The sequence below is a fragment of the Hippopotamus amphibius genome, chromosome 2, assembly GCF_030028045.1.
Source record: "Hippopotamus amphibius kiboko isolate mHipAmp2 chromosome 2, mHipAmp2.hap2, whole genome shotgun sequence".
NCBI lineage: Eukaryota > Metazoa > Chordata > Mammalia > Artiodactyla > Hippopotamidae > Hippopotamus > Hippopotamus amphibius.
This window is the reverse complement of record NC_080187.1, coordinates 204,620,699-204,645,711: the sequence shown is the minus strand read 5'-3', so window position 1 is coordinate 204,645,711 and position 25,013 is coordinate 204,620,699. Positions and strand designations below refer to the sequence as shown.

The following is a 25,013-nucleotide window of genomic DNA, read 5'->3' as shown; positions in this document are numbered from 1 at the left end:
GCACTTCAGTGTTCATAGCAGACCTGTACCAGGTCTACTGTTATTTTCTTGCCTAGCAAAACTTCACCTTGGAAAAAAATTAGGGAGAATAGTTCTGTCAGATTTAGTTAAAAGCCCACATTTTAAATTTTTCTTAGGGAAGCAGGTTTAGTTTTAATCATTCTACAGGATCAGAATATTGGAGCTGCCACTGCCTTCTGGACCCAGAGCTCAGGAGACACCAGCTTCAGACTTGCTCAGTGTTTTGTGTTTGTATTCTTAAGTCCATGAGTGTCTTTTTCATTTTCTCATTTCACATTTTATATATCATGCTATGTATGTAAGAGAGGGAGTGTGTCAAAGCATGACTCCACTGTGCCATCTTTGTTTGCTTTAATTTGCATATTAATAACAAAAGTGTATTTTTCTTTATTTGCAGCCAGATTTACTAATTAAAATCCTGATTCATATCTATTTTCATTCATTTTATGTGACAATGTATTTTTTTACTAAACACTGCATCTATAAAATTGCATGCCACTAAATGTCCTTTTATTGGGTCTGTAAATTTTTAGAGGTGCTTTTTTTATGGGAAGACAAGATGATTTTAAAACAGGCTTTTGAGTCAGACATGCCTGGATTTGAAATGAGTTCTAATGGTTAATGCTTGTGTGACTTTGGGCAAAATAAGTATAATTTCTACTTAATTGGATTGTTTTGAAGATAACACATAAAGTGCTTAGCGCAATGCCTGACACATAGTAAGCACTCTGTTAACAGTATTCTTTAAAATAAAAAGGGATCCTGTGTATTCAAAAGCAAGGACTTTCAAGTTGTATTTTTTTCTTCCAAATTATTTACCCACTTCATTACCTCACTGGAGCATTATTAACTATTGCTGCAAGGCAAGCCACTCCAAAATTTAGTGGCTTAAAATAATGAGGACTTATCCTTTTTCATGGTTCTGTAGGTTGGTCTTACCTGGGCTCACTCATGTGGCTTCATTCTTATGGAGGCTCAACTGGACTGGAAGGTCCACGATGGCTTCAGTCACTTGTCTGGTGCTGGCTGTCAGCTGGGGTGTTCAGTAAGGTAGTCTGGTTTCCTTACGTGGCAGTCTTGGGGGCAATGTTCTTGGAGGGTGAAGATGGAAGTTTGAAGGCCTCTTGAAGCCTAAGCGCTGGAACTTGTGCAACATCATTTCCAGCACATTCCATGGGTCAAAGCAAGTCACAAGGCCCCCCAGATTTGAGGAGGTGGAGAAACAGACACCACCTTTGGCTGAGAAGAGAGGCAAAATCACAATGCAAAGGAGCATGCGCAATGGAACAGGAGGAATTCGTGGCCGTTAAAAATTTTACCACGTGTTGGGAGAACTCCAATATTTATCAAGATTATTCATTCTCCAATCCATGAACATGTCCACAATCAATTCTTAAAGAAATGCTTTATTCATTTCCCAATTCTGGATGAGCACAGAATGTAAGTGGGAAATTTACATTAGAGGAAATCCAGATGGGCAGTGAACGTATGAAAATAGGTCTAACTTCACTAACAATAGGTAAATGCAAGTAAAAACAATCAGATGCCATTTTCCATCGACTGCATAGTCCAAAATTAAAAGTCAGTGTTGGCACACAAACAAAAGAATTAAGTTCACCTATATAAAATTGTCTATATCCAAGCATTTTTGACGCAGAAAAAGTTTCATATGGCTCAAGTCAAAGAAAAGGATGTTCCTTACAGCACTGCATATAACAGTAAAAAAAAAAAAAAAAAAAATCTATCAATAAAGAAAATGGATAATGTAATACAGTCATACAGTGTAGTATTTTATAGCAGTTAAAATATACTGGATTTATATTTACCAACTTAACCAGGTCAGAAAACAATGTTAAATTTAAAAGGGGAGTGTAGAAAACATGTATAGTATGGTGCTATTTGTATAAATGTAAATAACAATACTATATATGAATATATATACTTGGCTGTGAAAGCATTAAACAAGAGATTGGAAGGATATACCCCAACTCCTGACAGCAGGTCCCTGCAGGGCAAAAGGAGTGGGACTTTGGTGGTAGTTTTAGGGGTCTTCAGCTTTATTATATTTTATTTATTAGTATTTTTTAAATGAAGAAAATTTAACTAAATGTAAACATTTTAAATTCTGGGTATTGGGATTATATGGGTATTTGCCATGTGAACCTTTTGTGCTTTCTAGTTTTTTTTTTTTTTTTCACAAAATAAAAGATCAGTTAGCTATTCTGGTATCCCCTAAGAAACAGAACTCAGACTATTTGAACCTGAATCAATAGCAAATATCTTAACAATATAATTCTTTATGCCTATAATTGTGAAAATGTAGCTGTAAAATCCTAAAAGGTTACAAGGTGAGATTATTATTCTATAAAAGTAACTTTTTTTTCTTTGTAAAATGCAATAATGAACTCTAATGCATCTACACGAAGATTTAAATTTTTTCCTATTAAAAACTACAAAGACATATTTCCAGAATCTCAGCTTTCAAATCTGGGGTAGAATTTAAAAATTTTGTATTCTGTGATAGGAAAGTAAAGCAAATCATTTGTAGCCAATAACCACCTTGACAAGCTGTAAATTTCAGGGAAAAAAAAAAAACCCAAAACACAAGAAACTTCTGTCAAGTTCTCATGAGTTCTCTTTCCCAATATTAAGGATCAGCCACACGGGAATTACCACTTTGGGAGATGTGGAAATTTATCAGTGCTGTTTCTAACAGTATCAAGTAAGAAAATAAATTATAGTGGCAAATGGGAATTCCATCTGGGTCTGTGAATCCCTGATGTGTGTATATTGGTTCATTTTCTGAGAAGGTTCCCAGCTCTTCTCAGAGCTTCTACAAGAATTCTGAAAAGTGAAAAACTAGTCTAAAGCAAGTGCATCCACTAACTTCACAGGGCTCTTCACACTTTGTGGCTCTTCCCATACAGATAGTTCAGTCACGTCACACTTCTCCCTGACACCAAGACAATGCTCTTTCCTCCTCTCCCAATGTAAATGTCACCTCCTTGGCTGCTCCAAGCAGTTTGCTCCGTGGTCTGTGCTAAGGTGCAAAACTCACATTGATATCACATGATCAAACTAAAAACACGTATCTGCCAATATTAGAAATATTTTGTAAAATTGCCATTAATTTGATTTGCTTTTAGTCACAATATTTAATGTTAAAATTTTAGAATAAAATTAAAAGAAGGCATTTTATATTTATCAAAGGCAGAATGGATTGAAAAATTTGACAAATATGAATAGGAGACCTAGAGGTCAGGAGAAGCCAGAAAGAAATAAGGAGATGAAATGGATCTGTTGTAGGGAGCTGCTTTCTGTGTACTTTGACCCTTCAGAAATATCCATCTACTTACCTTTACAGATCAAAGTGGAGTGAAGAAACAGGCTGACAGCTCAGAACTATAGAAAAGCCTTCTTGCATTAGAGTGTATAAAAACTTTGATTTCTTTTTGAATTTCCCTGAATTCAGTGCAGTCTCCAATATTCATCATCTATGGCTGCTACAACAGTATTTCCCAGTAGTCAACACTACAGTAAGCCATCTGTGGAGCCAGTCTCCACGATGGCTCCCAATGAACCCTACCTTCTGGTATGTGGCCCGCTCCCACACTGGATCAGGGTTGGTCTGTGTGACCAGTAGAATCTGGCACAGGCGATAGTGTATGACCTCCAAGGCTACAATATAAAAGACATTGTGGCTTTTGTCTTGTTCTCTCTTTAATCAATCTGAGGGAAGCCATAGGACAGTCAAGCAGACCTATGGAGAAGTCCATGAAGTGAGACATTGAGACCTCTTCCCCAAAGCTAGCAAGGAATAGAAGCCTCTTGCCTATAGCCACATGGGTGAACTATCTTGGAATGAGGTCCTCTAGCCTCAGTCAAGCTTTCAGGTGACTGAAACTCCTACTGACATCTTACCTGCAGCCACAGGAGAGACCCTGAGCTAGAACTACTCAGCTAAACTGCTCCCAAACTTATGAAACAGAGAATTTGTGAGAAGGGGTAGTTTGTTATGCAGCAATACATAGTTAACGCACATTAGACTAAATGAAAGAAGCCAAGACACATAAGGCCACATATTATATGATTCCACTTATACGAAATATCCGTAATAGGCAAATCCAAAAAGACAGAGTAGATTGGTGGTTGCCAGGGCCTGGGAGTAGAGAAGAATGCAGAGCAAATGTTAATGAGTATAAGATTTCTTTTTTGGGTGAAGATGTTCTGGAATTGAATGGGAACACAATCTTGTGAATATACTAAAACCACTAAATTGTACACTTTAAAGGTTGATTTTAAGATACGTGAATTGTGAATTGTATCTGAAATACATATTTTTTACATTACAAATTTTGATACCTGGAAGTAGAGTGAAGCTATAACAAAAACCTAAAATGTGGAGTGAATTTGGAATAGAACAAGTGAATAGAAGTTGTAAGGACTTTGAAAAGTGTCAGTGAAAGCCTGAGAAGCCCTGAAGAAACTGTTTAGAAGTATGATGGCCTTTGAGGAGGCTGCACCTGTGGATTTAAAGGAGCTTAAGGAAAAAATCTTATTGGAAATTGGAGGAAAGAGGGCTACTGTTCTGCAGTGGCAGAAAGTTTGGCAACACTGTTGCCTGCAAGACCATAGAAAGTAGAAAATGTGCCTAAATAACTGTGTGACTCTAGCTGAGATTTCCAGACACAGTGTTGACTCTTGGCTTCTTCTCAATGCTTGTACTAAAAAAAACAGGAGAGAGATAAGCTAAAGGAAGGATTACTAAAAAATGAATCAATAATTGATGGTTTGGAAAATTCCCAGACCCTCCAGATGACAAAAGATGCTAAAATTAAGAAACAGTTTCAAGGCAAGGATAAAATTTAGAGCACTTCCAGGAAAAAAACAGTCTAAAGATGAAGTTGAGGGTGTGACTATAAAATCCTTTACAAGGTTCTTTCTGTGGAAAGAACCAAGATGGTGCCTCGAGAGCTATTTAAACAATAGGCCTTAATAGAAGCTTAACAGTATTTTCTCCAATTGTCTCAGCTGCATTTCAAGTTAGAGAGGGGTATGTTTTGAAGAGATTTTTGGGTACGGCTTTTGTTTATTAGCATGAACCTCAATGAGATCTGTAGAGAGATTAAAACTCACAAAGTTTAAAAAAATTATATTAGCAGGAAGACTGTTAACTTAGACTGAAAGGAGAGTACAAAAGAGCCCTTTGGACCCTCAAACTCGTACAAGCAGAAAGCAGGTTGAGAAAACCACTCTGATGCAAACGCATGCTGCCTTTCATGAAAAAAAAAAGGGCTGAACTAAGAGCTCAGAGAACATAGCCAGGAGTCAAGAACTGTTCTCAAGTCTTGAGTACTAACCAAGCAGCGGCCAGCCTGTGTCTGGTTCGATGTGGGGAGCAAATAACATCTTTAGTTCACAGGTCTTAGGATCTGTGAGTGAATAAGCCATTTGGGAAGGATTTCCTCCAGGACCAGAGAAGTCTTTAGATGACGACAACATTTTATCTGCAGCCTCATTACAGACTCTGGTGCTAGACCCACCCAGCAGAGCTACTCCTGAATTCCTGAGCCTCAGAAACCATGGGATAATACATACGGGCTCTTTTAAGCTGCAACAGGTAACTAATATACCACTTCTCATAATCTGGTTTCTGCTGTCATATTAAAAGAATGATATTCTGAGGTTCCTGTTGAATGAGATTTTCTCTATATTACACATTCAAAAAGTACATTTTTTATCAGAAAATTTTATTTCAAGAGTTAACACTTTTCTCAAAAAGTAAAAATATAGTTACTTCCCTGAGTATAAAGAACTCATCCTACAATAAAAGACAATTACAAAATTAAGCAATTAGAGGTACATAATTCTCTGCATTCAATTATACTCTATTACAAATTGATTCTTTAAAATCTCATGTGTTTGGGGACTTTGTTTCAAAAAAACAAAAACAAAACCATAAAAGCTCGTTTTGCACCTGTGATGTTAAGGTATGTCTGATCTGTCTTTATCAAATTCCAGAGCAATCTTTAAAGCAGTGCTGTTGAGGCCAACAGACTGCATGTTACATATGATCGAAACAACTATTCCTCTTGGGGGAACCTTGTTATTTATAGCTTCTGCATCCAGTTCTTCAGGAAGGACCAGCAGGACACTACTGGCACCCACTGCACCTCCAGTATGAGAGGCATAATGCCGTTGCTTCCTACAAGAACCATATGTTTGTTTCTTTTCCGCAACACCCCATGCCATGGCATATTTACCCTCTTTATCCCAAGACATCTCTGTGTTAGGGACTGGTGTCCAAATCATAAGCATTGTTTCTGGTTTGAGATATCCGGGTAAAAGATTTTCATTTGAGCTCTTAAACAGCCCGACTTGGTAACTATACAGCATTGCATTCCCAAATTTCAGAAGGTCACCTACTGTAGACAGAAATCCACCACCAGCCCATTTATAGGAGTTATCCACGTAAGGTGTGTTGACAAGACGTCTCTTTTTATTGTAAACATAAAATCTAAAATGAAATAAAAATAGTCATTAAAAACTTGATAGTCTATTATTGACTTTATACATGAAGATGAATAGGAAAATGTATACATGAGACAGACTGTATTTCATTGTAGTGAACATATTTTCTCAGAAACTAGCCACTAGTTTTCAGTATGGTTCAAATCAAATGAAACATAGATAATTGAGTAATTAAAGTATAGAAGTGGGTTGTTTTTTCTATTGGCAAGGCTTGCCCATGCTAAGTGTATCAAACTTCTAATATCTGTAAAAAATGTACTGATTAGTACTATGTATGATATACATTTTCCTCACGCATATGAAGAAACACCTGTTTGGTAGATATTTTCAGCCCCTGGGCTCAATGAATCATGTGCCTGCCACATGTAAATTTTATAACTGAAAATGAACCTATTGGGATGTTCAGGAATAAGGTTAATATTTGTAAGGAGACTACATCTCTTGGTTAAAAATAACATAGAAATACTAGATATAATGATATGATGTGGTACTCTCTTGGTGTAGTGGAAGAAGCAGGAGTTAGCAAATTTCAGTTTGAATCCCAACTCTCACCCTTATTGGCTATGCTTATTTGATTTGATTAACAAACACTTATACAGTTCTTACTACGTTCCAGGCATTGTTCAAGGAACTATATAAATAAGAACTAATTTATTCTTGTAACAATGTTAGGAGGTAGGTACTATTATAATTCCTCCTTTACAGATGAGGAAACTGAAGCACAGAGAATATAAATAACTTGCCCAAAGCCACACAGCTTTTAAGAGGCAGAGTTGGATTAAAATCCAAGCAGTCTGTTGCTTCTCTGCTTCCACCCTAATTTGTAAAAGGGGACAAAAACATCTACTTTGCAGAGTTAGACATAAATGTGTAAAGCACTTTGCATATTTTTGATAGGTACTTAATAAATGGTAGCTGTTATTCACTCAAGCATTCAACAGTTATTGATGGAGCATTTACTATGAGCCAGGCACTATTTGGATGTTGGGATAAAATGTTAAACAAAAGAGACTAACCTCATGGGGTTTCCATTCTAATATGAGGAGACTGTACCATCAACATTAGGTACATGAAATGAAATCACAAAATAACTAAACAAAAGAAGGACACTTGGTTCATGAGGCTCCTTCAAGATTCATAATGAAATAGTGCTCTTAGGTTTTCAGTTTGCTGACATTCTCACCCGTAATGACCTTCATCTTCATTCTACCTTGGCTATTTATAAGCACTGTCAGATCTGAACCTCACCATCATTTTAAACTGTTTTATCACTAAGGTCTGAAACTCAGAAATTTCTTCCTATGACTATGACTTCTTGTCTTTTCAGCTCTCCAAAATGAACCTGCTCTCTGCCCTCAATGGAACCTTCATCCATTCCCCTTGAGTCTTCTCAATTTTCCCAGGTCTTTTAGTTTCTAGTGGTTTCCTGATTTTCTCTTCTAGGCTGAACTATATCATCAGCCATGTCAACTATTTCAGCTGTGATCTCATTAGCACTCTTCTGAACTTACACTACATCAATCCATCAACCCTGAATAAACCTAGGTACCCCTTATCTACCAAGAAGGGCTGCAGGAATCATATAACAAAGCTGACTGGTATAAATTCATACTCTTGCTAAGTAAGGGTCTTCACTGCTGTTCTCAAATCCTCTTATTCTTTTCCTGGGTACTCCTTGGTATACTCTTCATAACAGGTATTCCCAATCTCTTCCACCCTCAGTCCTCTACCCTACCTCAGGCCCAGTCATTTTACTGAGAAGACTGAGGCCATCCAAAGTGAGCTAGAAACTCCCATCTTTATCTTAAAATGCATTTACATCATCATCCAATCTTTAAACATTTTCCTATTGTTTTTAAGACTAATTCTACCACCTGCATCTTTGACTGCCTCTTATTGCCTCTACAAGCTTGTTTCACCAGAAATACCTCCTAGATTGTTATCTCCTTTCAGTCCATCCTCCAGGCAGAAGCCAGAGACTGTCTCCCCCCCTTCTCCCACCCATTTGAAACCCTCCAACTGTTAAGAATGTAATGAGAATAGAACCCAAATTTCTCACTATGGTCTACAACACAATCAATGGTCCTCAACAGAGACAGTACTAACTCCCCAAGGAAAATTTTAAGAGGCATTTTTTAGTTGTCACAATTATTAGAGGGCTCTTACTGACATTTAGTGGATAGAGGCCCAAGGGTCCTAAATGCCCCGTGGTGTATAGGAAAGTCCCACATAGTGGTGCATTCTCCTATATCCTGTGAGGTCAACTATCCTATCAGATACCCATGTAAGTAAAACTGTTTATAACTAGCTGATCCTCGAACCCTCTCCATTTTACATATAAATACAAAGTACTTTTTACTCTACAATGCACTTTTCTTGAATGCAACCACTGTGAAAATTGAAGATCACACTCTAGTTTGCGCAAAACTTTAGCCAGAGTTAGCCACCAAGGACACGAGTTAAAGCACCAATGCAATAAACCTGTATTGGTCTGCATTTTCTTGTCACGTTTAAAATAATTTTACGTATTAAGCTGGAGTTGAGTTTATTATGTCTTCTCACGCTGTTATGAGTAAATGTTATCATATTAAGATATATATTATTTGTGATAAATTATAAATATTCCTTTTGTTTCTTGTTTATATTTTAGTTAGAGTATTGAGTGTAGGTTATACGACCTGACTCTCATTTCAGATATTAAAGGAGGTGTTATAACACATTTGTTAAGGGGCAGTGGGTCTAAAGGCATTGATACTCATGGTCCAATGTAATTTAGCCCTTGCTTACCTCTTTGACCTCATCACTTACAACACCTTGCCTTACTTCTTTCATACCAAACTTGCTTCTGTATTTGCAACAAGGCAAACTAGCTTTCCTTATTATTCATGTTTCAATTCAACTGACATGGCCTAAAACCATTATCTTTTTATTTTTATTTTTTAAATTTAATTAATTAATTTATTTATTTATTGGCTGTGTTGGGTCTTCATTGCTGTACATGGGCTTTCTCTAGTTGCGGCGAGCACGGGCTACTCTTTGTTGTGGTACGCGGGCTTCTCATTGCGGTGGCCTCTCTTGTTGCAGAGCACAGGCTCTAGGCGCATGGGCCTCAGCAGTTGTGGCTCACGGGCTCTAAAGTGCAGGCTCAATAGCTGTGGCACACAGGCTTAGTTGCTCCGCGGCATGTGGGATCTTCCTGGGGCAGGGCTCGAACTCGTGTCCCCTGCATTGGCAGGTGGATTCTTAACCACTGCACCACCGAGGAAGCCCTAAAACCATTATCTTTTAAATAGACCTCCCTGCTAACAACCTCTCCCTCTATATTCCATTGTCCTATTCTATTTTCTTCACATCAATACCTGAGATTCTTGTGTAAACAAAGTTTACACATTTGTCGGTCTCTTCCCATAGAATGTAAGTTTCATAAGGGCAGGAATCTTATCTACCAGGTTCACTGACGTTTCCCCTATTTAGAACAGTACTGGCCATCTCCTAAGTGCTCGTTAAATACGTTGAACACATGAAAGCATCATTTGTTGGCCAGGTATTTAATGGAGACTCCTTGCAAGGCACTAGAGAGAAAAGAAAAACCACACACTGTAGCTGCTCTCAAAGGGCTAACAGTCTTGTTGGACGGTTCTTAAATTTCAGAGCACCATATGAATTATCTGGAGATTTTACTAAAATGCAGATTCTGCTTCAGCGGGTTTGGGGAGGGCCCCAAATTCTGCAGTTCTAACAAGCTCCCAAGTGATGCCAATATTGCTTTGAGTAAAAGGTTGTAGGATGACAAGCAAGATGGTTGTGAGGAATCCTGAGCACTAGTGAGAGCTAGCCTTGTTGAAATGGTTTCTCACTTTGCTGGGGAACAAAACAGTTCAGTTTGACTGAAGCAGAGAGCTTCAAAAGGTGATACTGGAGAAGTAGACATGGGACAGGGCACAGGTCACAAAGGACTATCTGTGCCATGCTAGGAATTTTGACTCCTTCACCTTAGTTCACAAAATGCTCTAGTTTCCTATATCCTAAGGAAAAAAAAAAAAAACCTTTTATTTTTTTTATCCTTGTTACAGCTTCCAGCTACCAGTCCTTTCACTCTCATTTATTGCTAAACTACAATTCAGGAAACCGTCTGCACCTGCAGTTTCCATGCACTCTCCATTCATTCAATTCCTTACAATCTGGCTTCTATTCCCCCATCTCTACTAAACAGCTCTCTTGTGGGTTATCAAGGATCTAATTCCCTTTTTACGGTCCTCATCCTGACTGCCCCTGTAGCACTGTGACCCAGCGCTTCGCTGACACTCCCCACAGGCCACTTTGCTCTGTGCTGTCTCTTCCAGTTCTCAGTAGTATGATTCCCCATATCCCTCCAATCATCAGTGGTTCCAGTGTCCCAGGTCTTCTTATCTACAGAGATAACTACAAAACTGCAGCTGTACCACAACCCTTTTCCAAATTTACTATTGGATTTTCTACTAGCATTAATAATTCTCAAATGTGTTTTGCTCTTAATGTTGTTTATTAGAATCAGCAGTGGGCCTCATCCCTGCCTTCAAAATTTATAACTTTGAAGGGACAATGGAACATATAATTTGAAAGATAACTCCTCTTTCTTCTGTCAAGGTTCTTATATGTCCCCCAAAAGTCCAAGTCACAAAATTGGGTGAAGCAGGAGTGACCACAGGTATGTACTCTGAAGGTTAAAAAAAAAAAATTCTACAGAGGATCTTAATGCACTCTCCTAAGAACCAATGATTTGATACATGGTTTTCTCATTTCTCAAAATGAACACATCCAAAACTAATCTCTTCCAAACCTTCTTATAGTTCTCCTCTCCACTGAAACCTTTCTTGCCTCTCTTGCCCTCAACACTCTTACATCCAATGATGATAAATCCCATCATTCAGCCTCAGCTTTCTGTCCGACCTTTCTCCCTTCCTTCCATTCCTATGGCCAGTCCTGTATTTTAGGTCCTCATTACTTTCTGCCTGAACTCTGATTATACTTGTATTTCCAGCCAATCAAATCTCAAAGAAGCCATATAAAAGAATAACAAAAATACGTTTTCTCATTGAGAAATATATTTCTTAGAATGAACTCCAAGTTTGTAAACTAGGAGAGAACTACCAATCTATTTTGGTTAATAATCAGCTTTGTGCAACTTCATAAAGCGTTTCAAAGCACATCAAGACTAGAAATTAGGATGACTCAGTCACTCCTCTTTTAAAATATAAATATATGAAGAATTCTAGACTTTAATCTAGAATTCTAAATGTTAAAAAGGCAAATTCTAGACTTTAATCTTTTGATTCCTTTTCACAGAGGACAAATTGACTTCTCATGAAAATAATTTTGTTTAGCTGAATGATAACTTTACTATTTCAAATTCTTAAGGAATTTCTGCACTAAAAAGAATGGAATTATAGACACGAGTTCTTAAGTTACTGGGACATCTCTGTAACTGAATAATTGATGGAATGATGCCAGATGACAAACAGCCTCTTCCTACTTATTTAAGAATCTCTAGTTTCTGCATAAGAACATTATATTACCACAGAAATCTACATCTACAAACTTATAAATTCAAAATAATTTTTTAAATGCTTTGTAAATGCCTTTACAAACAATTATACATCACTTTGTATTTTATTGCTATGAGAGTTTAAAAACCCACATAATTTAAAATGCGTATTATAAGAATCAATCCCACTCTAACATTTAGCATTAACATGTACTGAACCTACTACTAGAGTCCATCAGCTAAAGGCATAAAAAAGAGCTTCATAAGAAACAATGCTTAATTTTAGAATATACTCTAGAAAATAAAAATAAATAATAATGAAGTTAATAAGAGAAGGTAAAGACCATATCTTTACTGTCAAAATACAGCAAACACTCCAGAAAACATTTATTTTATTTGATTTTGGTCTTATTTGTGTCAAACACAGAGAAAATATGAACAGAGTCTAGTAATAAGCTAATGCATTGACTAAGTACTCCCCCATCAACAAACTGAGCGTCTTTCAGTGGCAAGAGCATTCACTGCATTCCCCTGTGGGTCTCTGCTTAAAGGATTATTTAGTTTACTTGCCTATACAGAGTATACTTGAAATACAGAATCAATATATCTATTTGCATATACAGAATCAATGTTCCTATTCTTCCATTTAAGAAACTCCAGTTTTATTCAGGAAAACAAATACACCCAACTAAAAACTAACTTCTCTGCATTCCTCACAGCTGAATGTCGCCTCTTGCTAAAATTCTGGCCAAAGAAATGTAAGTAGTATTCTGGGGTGGGATTCTGGGGGAATACCTTCAACAGGTGACAGACACTGTGAGGCACTATTTCAAACACACATACACACACACAGAGAAGTGATAAAGATGATAAATATTTTCTCTTGGGGCACAGTGACTCTAAAAAGCCTAGGTCAAGATAATATAAATATATTTATATTATAAGGAGTCAGCAGACTAGATAACAAAGCTGCAAACCCTTGCTGGAAATTTTATTTCTTGTAAAATGGTACCATAAAACAAATGAATAAAAACATATGCACTTACTAAATTTTACTTTAAGGTCTTTTTTTTTTTAAAAACACATATCTTTCAGAAGATTTCTTGTACTCCCTGAACTTCCCCCAAAAGCTGGTGCCTCTAAGCTCTTGTGAAACAATTACTACAAAAATCAAAAAGAATCAGAGTTGAGCTTTAGAGGCCCAAACAGATATTGTATCAAGTAAAATAAAAACAAAGCAAATGGACAGAACATTTTCCTTGGTAACATTTCCTTCTTCTTTTAGTGTCCTATTTTATTTCGGCAGTCCATTTAATCTACCTAAAATGAATCACTTACTCCTCTAGCACCATTGGGCACAACACCAAAATCTAAAGAAAAAACCCAGAGCTGATAGGAACCTTTAACAGTAGAAATAGAAACCCACTGCCTTTATTTTTTTTTTTAAAGAATGGGAGATAAAATGAAATTAACTCACCATCATATGCCATATTTTGATTTTTGTGCATCACAAATTAATCACTCATTAAGAAAACAGCAAATGATAGCTGCCTTGCAGTCTGCACACTCATGGAGCCTTAATTTTCAGCTGAGAAAAGAAGCTCAATAATTCTCCCTCATATATAAGTGTAGGCATTTGTTATCAAATGCCTAGATTTAAATCAAAATAAGGTCATGCATCTATACCACCTTTACTAGAGAATCTTCTCTAGATTCAAATGACAACTTCGGGTATTTGTTATTTTTTCTTATGCTTTCCAGTAGAACATAATATTGGACCTAAAAATAATAAACAATATCTGAAGTGGTTGAAAACTATAGGCCATTTCCATTATTAAAAAGTCTACAAATAACAAATGCTGGAGAGGGTGTGGAGAATAGGGAACCCTCCTACACTGTTTGTGGGAATGTAAGTTGGTGCAGCCACTATGGAAAACAGTATGGAGGTTCTGTAAAAAACTAAAAATAGAGTTTCCATATGATCTAGCAATCCCACTCCTCGGCATATACCGGGACAAAACTATAATACAAAATGACATATGCACTTCTATGTTCACTACTCACAACAGCCAAAACATGGAAACAACCTAAATGTCCACCGACAGATGAATGGATAAAGAAGATGTGGTACATACATATGTTGGAATACTACTCAGCCATAAAAAAGAAAGAAATAATGCCATTTGCAGCAACATCAATGCAACTAGAGATTATCACACTAAGTGAAGTAAGTCAGAAACAGAAAAACAAATACCATATGAGACCACTTATATGTGAAATCTAAAATATGGCACAAATGAACCCATCTACAAAACAAAAACAGACTCTCAGACATAGAGAACAGATTTGTGATTGCCAAAGGCGATGGGGGCAGGGAGAGGGATGGACTGGGAGTTTGCGGTTAATGCAAACTATTACATTTAGAATGGATAAACAAGGTCCTACTGTATAGCACAGGGAACTATATCCAATCTCCTGGGATAAACCATAATGGCAAAGAATATAAAAAAAGAATGCATATATGTGTATAACTGAGTCTCTTTGCTATACAGCATAAATAAGCAAAACACTGTAAACTGACTACACTTCAATAAAAATAAAAGGGAATTTTAAAAAAACTACAGGCCATTTAAAAATTAAAATTCATTGCTTGCTGCTAACCTAATTTCTTTTAGGTTCAAAAAACCTCTTTCAGGCTGATTTGTAATGCATATTTGATTCTTTTAAATAAGCTGATAATTTAAAAATAATTTAACTAAATACAACAGAAAATTGAACAAAACTAGTATGGGGATAGGAATATAAAACAAAAAAATCTACCATTACATCTAGTCAAGTACCAGTAAGTCATCTGTAAAGTATGTTCTCTAATGGAAACTTAAAAGGTAAAAGTAACAGTTGATTTGTTAAATGTGTTGTTACCTTTCTAACAAAGCAAATAATAAGAGTAAAATGGAAAAGAAAACACCATTACCATAAAACTCTCATTAGTCTTTAGTCTCAAAATTCTCTTAAAAAAAAAAAATTCTCTTCCAAAGCCTTTTTTACAAATTACTAGTAAAAGTTAAGATAAAATTTTAGTTTGATATATTTCAATAAAATGACCTTCAAATTTCTACATTGCAGAATCCTGGGATATACCACCTTAACAAAGTGATTAAAATTACCATCACCAGTAATGGAACAAATTGAACTCATGTGACTTCTGAGAGACTTGATGACTAAATGTAATGTGTGATCCTATATTAGACCCTGCACCAGAAAAAATTTTTTTTTCCTTTCGTTATAAGGGACATTTATTGGGATAACTGGCGAACTTTGAATAAAGTCTGTACATTTGATATGAGCATTGTGTTGATATTAATTTTCTGGATGTCCTTATTTTTAGAAAATACACATTTAAATATTTACAGGTACCACTTAAGTATAAGGGGTACCATGTCAGCAACTGATTTCCAAATGCCTGAGAAAAAAATAACATAGAGACAGACAGATAAAGCAAATGTGGTAAAATGAGTGACATGGCAAATCTGGTTGAAGGGTATATGAAAATTCTTTGTACTAGTTTGTGTAACTTTTCTATAAATATGAGATAATCTCAAAATTAAAAGCACAAAAATAATAAAAGGTAAATAAACAAAGCATTAACTAAAACATATGAAAAGGGATGATGGAAGAGCAAATTACAGATGCCCCTGATGGGTGCAATTTTGGTTTAATTACTCATGTGCTTAAATTATTATTGCTATCTTTTATCTTAGGATCTTGGGGTACTTAAAATATATGTGTATTTGAAAAATAAAATATATTTTATTTTCCTTACATTATAGGTGGAAAACTAGACATGTAGAAAAGCTCCCAAAATGTGGCAAGCTGATTTTGTAATGGAGAAAAGCAAAATGTGACTTTAAATTGATAACATAGTGTGAAGATGCAATATAGCTAGACACACTGGGAGGTATTCATTTACCTTGCTCTATTGTAAATCACTGGCTCATTTTCTTCCTGCACAGTTGTCAGCATATCCAAGTCATGGAATATTTTCTGCATATAGTCCAAATATTTATATCCTGAAGCTCTTTCTACTATGGCTGCCAGTAGGGTATAGCCAAAAGTTGAATACAAAAACTGACTACCTTGAGACATCATTGCAAGGGGGAAAAAAAAGAAAATGGTTCATTATTATTTAAATACATGTAAAATATTTTCCCACTGAAAATTGGCATATCTTTAAAGCTGGAATATTTTACTTTAGCATTTAGGTAAAGATCATGGATGATATATTAACAAATTTAGTCAACTTTGCAATGGCCCTGCTTATTTCACATCTCTAACACAAGAATAAAACGATGATCGGTGTACTTATCAGTTTTTGTTTGTTCGTTTTTGTTTTTTGTTTTGGTCCAAGCCACGTGGCTTGCAGGATCTTAATTCCCCGACCAGGGATTGAACCCGTGCCCGATGCTGTGGAAGTGTGGAGCCCTAACTACTGGACTGCCATGGAATTCCCACAAACAACTTTTAAAATGAAAATGGAATACAAGTACATAAACCTGCAATAAATTTAAAGTGGCTTCAGTAGGCATCATACCAAAAAATATACAGAAAAAATTATTTTTATAGATCAGCTTTCGGGGAAATAAAATTAAGTTGATGCATACTAATTTCTTTAAGAAATGAAAGCACAAAATAAGTTGAACAATTTAAATACTAATGAAATACTAAAATATTAGCAATACTTTATCATGTCAACTTCGGTCCAGATTTTATTTGGAGACTTATTCCAACATTTAATTTTTTCCATGAAGGTCTCGATACTGAGAACCCACTAAATGTCTAGGTAGCCTCCAATGAAGCTAAATCAAACAACTAGCTGCCTGGATGCTAGGCTTTGTTAAGAACTGCAGACAAAAAAGCAAGCATCTGACAACAAAATCATAATCATTAACCACACTGAATGCATTCAGGATGGTATCATTTTGGATTTTCTGAAAACTAATACTTCAGTAACGACTTTGTATAAAGAAGAAATTAACACTCACCGGGCTTAAAAAACAAAGGGTCATTTTTAAATAATCTTAGGGATTCAATTGAATTTTCAAATTTTTCTTTCAAATATAATTCCCCTTGTTCAAAATCATTCTTTTTCTTGCAAGGTTTCGAATTTCGGCCTTTGGCTTCATTATCTTGCTCTATCTTAGCTTTAGCAAAGTCATTCTTTTCATTACTTTTGCCTCCTTTTTCTTTTAACTCTTTTTCTTGGTCAGATTCCATCGTCCCTTTCATCATCTTCAAGGCTTTATAAGCTTTCTCTTCTTTCACCTTTTTCATGTCCTTTTCATAATGACGAATTCCACTTAAGTGGGAAATCAATAATCTTGTTGTGACAGAAACCTAATTGTAAAAACATGAAAATTCAATTACAATAAAAAGTTAGTAGCCTTGGAATAATGTTTCAGCAATATTTTCCATTTTAAACTGCTGCTAAGAAAAATGTGTCACGTACACATCTTTAGCCTCAAGTTTCAGAAAAGTACCCACTTGGTTATTATCTGGATAAAACAAAACTTTAATCCATTAACAATAATTAAAAACAAACCAAAGAATCCTATGAAAGCTTTTAAACCACTTAAATGTCATTAGAAAAATGAACAGTGAGCTTCATTACCTTTTCACCTTCATATTCTTTTTCTGGGAATTCAGGAACATAATGTTGTACTGGAGTATCAAGATCCAGTTTCCCTGCTTCCCACAATTTGGCAATAGCAACCATGGTAAGGCTTTTGCTGATACTGGCAATTCTCATAACTGTCTCTGGCTTGCAAGGTACACGGTTCTCAACATCAGCGTAACCTAAACCTTTGGGGAATAAAAGCAAAAAGTCACTATTAATAGGCTTCATGGTCAAAGGAGTCTTCAAAAACTGTAATAATACTATCTTAAAACAGTCTATGTGTTTATCTAAAGGAAAAGGTATTCCACTTGCATAAGTTAATTAAAATTGAATGTATAAGGGATGTCTTGGCTATACTGACAACAGTAAGCCTAACAATTTTACCTTATAACTAAACTGAAATTGTACCTTGTACACAACAGTAATTTTCCTATTCAGTTACTGTTTCTTAGCTTATCTAAACAATTTGGTTATTCCACATTTTAAATAAACTACTCTACATTCTCTAAAGAAAACATAATTGTTCTTCAGATTATATTTATTCTGATTTTTGAGTGAGTTTCCACTAAATCCCTTAAAATAATCAATAAAAACAAATGTGAAAAGAAGCCCTGCAAACCCAATCTAGCTAATCATCAATTTAATTCAGCTGCAAGTCAGAAGAAAAACAACTAATTTAAAGCTCCTTCTAGAAAATATTTTAAGTTTGGCTTCATCTTCTGTAGGATAAAAGTGTGGAAATCTAAGACATATAAAGAACTGTGACAGGTAAAGAACAGAAAGGTATACAATAATTACTTTCACCTGTAAATGTATATTATGCTGCAAAATATTTGCATACAAAACAAAGCTCTCACCTATAGTGCTGACATTTATATAATTTTTTATTACAATATCTGTCATAAATGCTGATTGGGCTACACTTAAACTTGAAGGAAAAAAATCATTTTTCTTTTCAAAACCTTACTGCTCCTACCAACTTTTAAAGTACTACTTCCTCTAAATGATGTCTGAAACAACACTTCCTAAAAGTTGGGTTCCTAAAAACCTCCTGTGATGAGTTGGACCAATTTGTGTGCAATGGAAAAGTAAATCAAATTACAAAATACTTTGACAAAAATATCATAAAATGATTAGAAATCTCTTCTAAAGCTGCTAGCTTTTTGTTTGAAAGAATAGCTGACACCTCTGCATAGCAAAAGAAAAAAAAAACAGATTGTAAACTCATTAAGGACAAGGAATCATGTATATCCCCTATTAGTACAGTGCATTTTACAAATAGGGGACTCAATAAATTGTTGACTGAATTAAAAAATACTAAATTCTGACGTTTTATCTAGTCACAAGGGTTATCTACAAATGTGCAGTTAACAGACTGTTCTATACACAACTCTGAGAACAATACAAGCCATCTTTAAGACTCCAATTTATTCATCAGTCACACTTTAAACCTTGCTGTTTATAGAAAGTCCAGTTCTTTATTCTCTTACACACGTTTTCTCTGCAGCATGTACAGTTTTATGAACACTGAACTGCACTTCATGGGATTCACGCCCAAGAGTAACACATCAAGATTTCATGAACCGACGGGCAAAAAACAAGCCAAGAAATAAAACTGTTCTGAGCCCACCTTCTGACCAGACTTCTTTTCCATCTACAGAGACGCCAACCACTATGCCCGGTGCGCCCACCTCATCCTAAGAGCCAACGGGGAAAAGAACAGTTCAAAAACTCGTCGAAATCCCCTGCGCAGCCACCCGCGCCTTCCTTGGGGGCTTCCCTCGGCCCGGCCCGGCCCCGCCCCGCCCCGCCCCGCCCCTCCGCCCGGGCCCCGCCCCTCGGCTCTGGCCCCCGCCCACCTCGGTTCTGGCCCCCGCCCACCTCGGCTCTGGCCGGCCTGGAGTTAACGGTGAGGGGACCTCCGCCCCGACTCGGGCAACGCCCCCCCCTCCCCCCCGCAGAGGTCGGTAAACGGGAAGTCTTTCTTGGACGCCGACAGCGGGCACCCCGCCACCCGCGGTGGGGTCCGCTCGCCCCGAGAGATGACCACCAAGGGGCCCCATTCCGGGGTGACGCCGGGGGTGGGGCGCAGGGCTCCCGGCCGCCCACGCCCCCCGTCGCCGCACCTTGATCCTGTACAGGAGGTCGCGGCTGCTGTCGACGGCCCTGGCGAAGCGCCGGGCGTGCGGCGGCGCCGGGGTCTGCGGAGACCTCGGGGCGAGGGGCTGCTCCTGCGGCGGCAGCGGCTCGGCCTGAGGTGGCGTCTCGGCGTAGGGGGCCGCGGGCGGCGACGTGGGGGACGCTCCCCTCAACCCGCCAGCCAGCTTCGCCCCGAGCGCCAGCCCCAGCCCCAGCCCGAGGCCCCCGACCCAGCCGGGGCCGAGCGGCGGCAGCCCGGCGCGCTGGTGAGCCGCGCGACGCCCGCAGCCCCAGGCGCAGCGCCCGTGGGTCGCGGCCCGGGGCGTCACGGCTGCCAGGAGCCGGTACATGGCGTCTCTGGAGAGCCGGCAGCCTCAGAGCTCGCGCAGGCCGGGCGCGCGGCGGGGCCGGGGGCAGGGGAGGGGCGGGGCGGAGGGGGCGGTGGCCGCGCTCAGGCCCTAGCAGTCGAGACCCGATGGCCGGAGCACCGATCGCATCGAGGCCTTCCACTTTTCCTTTCTTTTCTCCGCCTGGTCTCTTTCTTGATATTTCATCTTTCTCCCCCATCCCTTACCCCCTTCCCCGCGCCGCCTCCCCTTAGATCCAGCGTCACCTCCTCAGAGAAGCCTTCCTAGTCCCCGTCCCCATGGACGCTCTCGCCACACCTAGACCCCCTAGTGCGCACGCCTTCCTTAATAACACTGAACGCTTTTGTGTCACTGAACTAATCTGATTTCTTACCAGACTGTGACCTCTTTGGAGAGCCTTGACTTTTACTTTTGGATCTTCAGCTCCTGCAACAGCGCTTCGCACAGAGCAGCCTCTCAGCAGGCATCTCCTTTCCCCCAGGACCCTTTTCTTTCTCTTACCATCTCCATTCTTTATGTCTCATTTCGGCCCCTTCCATTTCTCTGAGGCCCTTTAAAATCTCTTACTTCTGAAAGGTCTAGCTGCACACCACATCAAACATATTGTTATATCTAGGCCTTATATTAAAAAATTTTTTTTTGGCTGTAAAAAAAGTTGTAAAATTTGCACTTAAAACTTTTAATCCAAAAGTAAATCATATACAGTTGGCTATGATATCTGACAGCTGTAGATGATGAGGTTCTTGTGAAATAAGAAATCTAACCTAAATGTAAAACGTGTATAATCCTAATTGAACAGTTAATGATATGTTAATTTTGAAGATAATTGAACATCCATTCCAATTTTACTATTTTCTTTTTATAATTTGAGATATATAGTTATTTTTATATATTACATATATTTGGTTGGTCAAAAAATTTGTTACAGAAAAACCTGAACGAACTTTGTGGCCAGTCCAATATTATATGTGCTGTCTATTTTAAATATTTTATTATTTTTAAAATAAAAATATTTAATTAGTTTATATATTAAATAAAATTATTTAAATAAATAATATATATATTTATATATTCCTCCCCCCTCCAATTTTTAAGGGTCTTTGGCCCCAACTGTGGCTTTATTTTTATTTGTATTTATTTTTTTGCTGTGTTGGGTCTTTGTGGCTGTGCACAGGATTTCTGTAGTTGTGATGATCATGGGCTACTCTTCATTGTGGTGTGCAGGCTTCTCAGTGTGGTGGCTTCTCTCTTGTTGCAGAGCACGGGCTCTAGGTGCAACAGCTTCAGTAGTTGCAGCACTCAGGCTCAGTGGTTGTGGCATGCAGGCACTAGAGCACGTGGGCTCAGTAGCTGTGGTGCACAGGCTTAGTTGCTCCACAGCATGTGGGATCTTCCTGGACCAGGGATTGAACCCATGCCACCTTCATTGGCAGGTGGATTCTTAACCACTGTGTCACCAGGGAAGTCCCCAAAGATTTTTGAAAGCTTGTAGGCCTTAGTACTGGGTCAGTATACCCAATGTATTACATGAGGCTGGCTTTCCTTATAGGTGGAATTTGTAGGGAGAGAATTCACAGACTTGAATTGGCAAGCTATTGTCAACAGAAAAAGGTGTAAACATCTTGAGCTATTGTTTAAGGAAAAGGCAATGGTAACTACATCCAGTCAGAAGATACTGGGGCTAAATGATTATAAAATGGTGGGCTGTTCATTAAGCCTACAACCCTGAAGAGAGCAGGGTATCCTAGGACACAGAGGGTTTGGCAATGAAATTCACTGAGGTTCCTGGAGCACCACCTGCTGTTAGAGTGGACAGGTGCACCCTGTCAAGATTGTATTGGAGGTCCCCATCCTAGGGGCCCCCACTTCTCCAAGCACAGTGAGAGAAGAAATATATAAGAAGAATGGAAAAGACATAGCCAGTGGTGGTTATAATAAATTCTCCATTCTTTTTTTTTTAAATAAATTTATTTCTTTATTTATTGGCTACGGTCTTTGTTGCCCACTTGTGGTGGCTTCTCTTGTTGTGGAGCAAGGGCTCTATGCATGTGGACCTCAGTAGTTGTGGTTCACGGGCACAAGAACGTGCAGGCTCAGTAGCTGTGGTGCACAGGCTGAGCTGCTCCATGGCATGTGGGATCTTCCCCACCCAGGGCTCAAACCTGTGTCCCCTGTATTGGTGGGTAGATTCTTAACCACTGTGCCACCAGGGAAGTCCCTCACTTTATCATTCCTTTAAAAACTATACATATATGTCTTATGCACTCTTCTGTATCTCTTCTTGGATCAGAAACAGAACAGAAGCAGAGAGCCACATAGAGAGCAAAAGCCAAACTCCTGATGGACTTCTTCCAGTTTAGAAGCAGGTAGAGGCCACCCAAAGTATGGCTTCTGTGAAGGTAATGAAGAACAGATATTTTCCATGAAAGCCAAGTGCCTAGGGGGCAGCTTAACCAAGCAGCTGGCAGACGAGTTGGCAGGATTTTTACTATCACTGTGAGGCAGGAGCCCAGAGCTCCAATATTTCAGCTGGCTCTGGACTGGGAGCCACAGAAACCAGATAAAGAAAAGTAAGCCACAAAACAAGGAGAGGAGTGGGATAATAGAAAGAGAAATGAAAAGGAGAAGAAGGCAAAAGGAGAAGGAAAGAAAGTTTCCATTAAAAAGAAAACGGCAAACCAAATTTCTGAAACACATAGGGAAAATATTTCTAAGAAAAACTGGCACCAAGATCAATAATCAAGAAGTGAAATCAGCTCAAATGAAAGCAATAGAACAATCTACAGGAAAAGAAAATTAAAAAGAAAAAAGAAAAAAAGGAAGAAAGAAAGAAAAAGAAAAGAGGCCATTCCCTGGCTAAAAAAAGATGGAATAATAGAAAACAAAATAAATGTTTTTTTCAAAGAATTCTCAAAGAGAGAATGAATCATAATATTCACAAAACAAACAAGGAATTATGAAATAAGAATAAATGAAACAAGGACCTCCCTGGTGGCACGGTGGTTAAGAATCCGGCTGACAATGCAGGGGACATGGGTTTGATCCCTGGTCCAGGAAGATTCCATGTGCCGTGGAGCAACTGAGCCCGAACGCTGCAACTACTGAGCCCACATGCCACAACTATTGAAGCCCACGAGCCTAGAGCCCGTGCTCTGCCACAAGAGAAGCCACCGCAGTGAGAGCCTGTGCACCACAATGAAGAGTAGTCCCAACTCATGTAACTAGAGAAAAGCCCACACACAGCAACGAAGACCCAACACAGCCCATAAATAAATAAATTTATTTAAAAGAAAACGAATAAATGAAAGAACATAAAGATGAAAAAAAAAAACAACTTAGAAATCATGTTAAAAAAAATCATGAGAGCTTTAGAAAGAACATCTCTTCCTAAGTCGGAAGTACAAATTTGGTGAGCTGTCTCTATCCGATGTCAGTTTTTGTCTTCCTTTAGTGTTTACTTTCGCATCTCCAGCTGCTCTAACTATTCTTCATGTCTCAAGGTTTCCAGGCCTCAAATTGGCTCTAAGAACTAGACACAGTACTTGAGACCATCAGTGCCCATCTTCTGGACAGTTACCATTTTTACCAGTTGTATCATGGCATTCGTTCATAATGAATTTGTTGTCAGCAATCACAGCTTTTTTTACATAAACCATGTAGTCAAACCCAGCTTCTCTTCCATATCAGGTACTTGCAAGATTGATTTAACATATACAGTATCTCTATCGAAGTTTATCTTATTGGTTTTGGCTTTGTATTTCCATGATATTATTTTTAATCTGAATTCTGTCAAAGTAAACCTTTCGACTTTCATCTTATCTGCAAACAAGATAGGCAAATTTTGTCTTGTTCAAAATACTGAATAGGGCTGGACCTTAGATAGAACCTACTAGTACACCAGTAGAAACTTCTCTCCAGGGGATCAGAGGTCCAGTAGCCAGTACTCTTTTGATATGGTTGTTCAGACAGGTGCGAGCTCATCATTGCTATTCTGTGACCCTCTAGTGTGTGGTATCCTGAAGATAGCACTTCTGTTTCCTTTTCTTTTTTCCTCTTCTGAATGTTTCCCATTGTAATCTTGACCTCAGCTTCACTGAAAGCTTTTGGAAAACCCTACTTTATTCATCCAACATATTTATGGGTATCTGCTCTTTGCCAGACAAAGTTACAATAGTGACTTAAAAGAGACAGTCTCAGCTCTCCTGAAACTTCCAGACTGGAGGGTAAGATAGTCATAAATCATATAAACACACAAATAAAGGGTAAAATCCCAACTGTATTAAGTGCTGTGAAGGAGAGATGCAGTGTGTTGAGAGTTTATAACAGTGAAATTTCATCTAGTCTGGGAGATTAGGCTTTCCTGATTAAGTGAAATTAGATCTAAAACCTTAAGGTTAAATGGGAATTAACTTGGTTGAATATGGGCAGAAAGAAAGAGGAAGTGCTCCATGTGGAGGAATCAGTAAGTGCAAAGGCCCTGTGGTGGGAGAGAGGAGGTTTCATTCAAGGAAGTAAAAGATAACCATGGCAGCTGGTATGGAGAACTAAGGGAAGTGAGTTGAGGGGTGAGGCTGAGGACTGACCATTCAGTCCCGTTATCTCTCTCCCCCGTTATTTCTTTAGAAGAAGGAATATTCTCCTAGAGCAGCTTCTAGTCAAAAGCCCTGCTCTAGTATATACTATAATATCTAGTATTATGAAATACTATTTATTTTCTTGGCTTAACATTTCAGGTTTATTTCATCATTCATACTCT

At 38.2% G+C, this 25,013-nt stretch overlaps 1 protein-coding gene across 3 annotated transcripts; it reads right to left on the bottom strand.

The window, feature by feature from the left end:
* Positions 1–2,495: 2,495 nt before the first annotated feature.
* On the bottom strand, positions 2,496–20,293 carry LACTB (lactamase beta). Of its 3 annotated transcripts, none has more exons than XM_057723971.1 (6): positions 19,877–20,293; positions 19,381–19,447; positions 17,745–17,935; positions 17,119–17,470; positions 16,047–16,212; positions 2,496–6,538 (listed from the first exon to the last, which is right to left on the bottom strand). In XM_057723971.1, the coding sequence occupies exons 1-6, from the start codon at positions 20,237–20,239 to the stop codon at positions 6,007–6,009; spliced, it is 1,671 nt and encodes a 556-aa protein (XP_057579954.1). In that variant the 5' UTR covers positions 20,240–20,293; the 3' UTR covers positions 2,496–6,006. The 3 variants fall into 3 exon arrangements, with proteins under 3 accessions (XP_057579954.1, XP_057579956.1, XP_057579955.1); XM_057723973.1 differs by having other exon boundaries at positions 6,402–6,538; positions 16,047–16,208; XM_057723972.1 differs by lacking the exon at positions 2,496–6,538 and having other exon boundaries at positions 16,043–16,212.
* Between the last annotated feature and the right edge of the window lie 4,720 nt (positions 20,294–25,013).

Coding starts and splice junctions, on each gene's coding strand:
- LACTB (XM_057723971.1), bottom strand. CDS start 20,239: ATGTACCGGCTCCTGGCAGCCGTGACGCCCCGGGCCGCGACCCACGGG. Junction 19,448..19,876: donor ACCTCCTGTACAGGATCAAG/GTGCGGCGACGG, acceptor GTTGGCTCTTAG/GATGAGGTGGGCGCACCGGG. Junction 17,936..19,380: donor AAAAGAAGTCTGGTCAGAAG/GTGGGCTCAGAA, acceptor TATTCCCCAAAG/GTTTAGGTTACGCTGATGTT.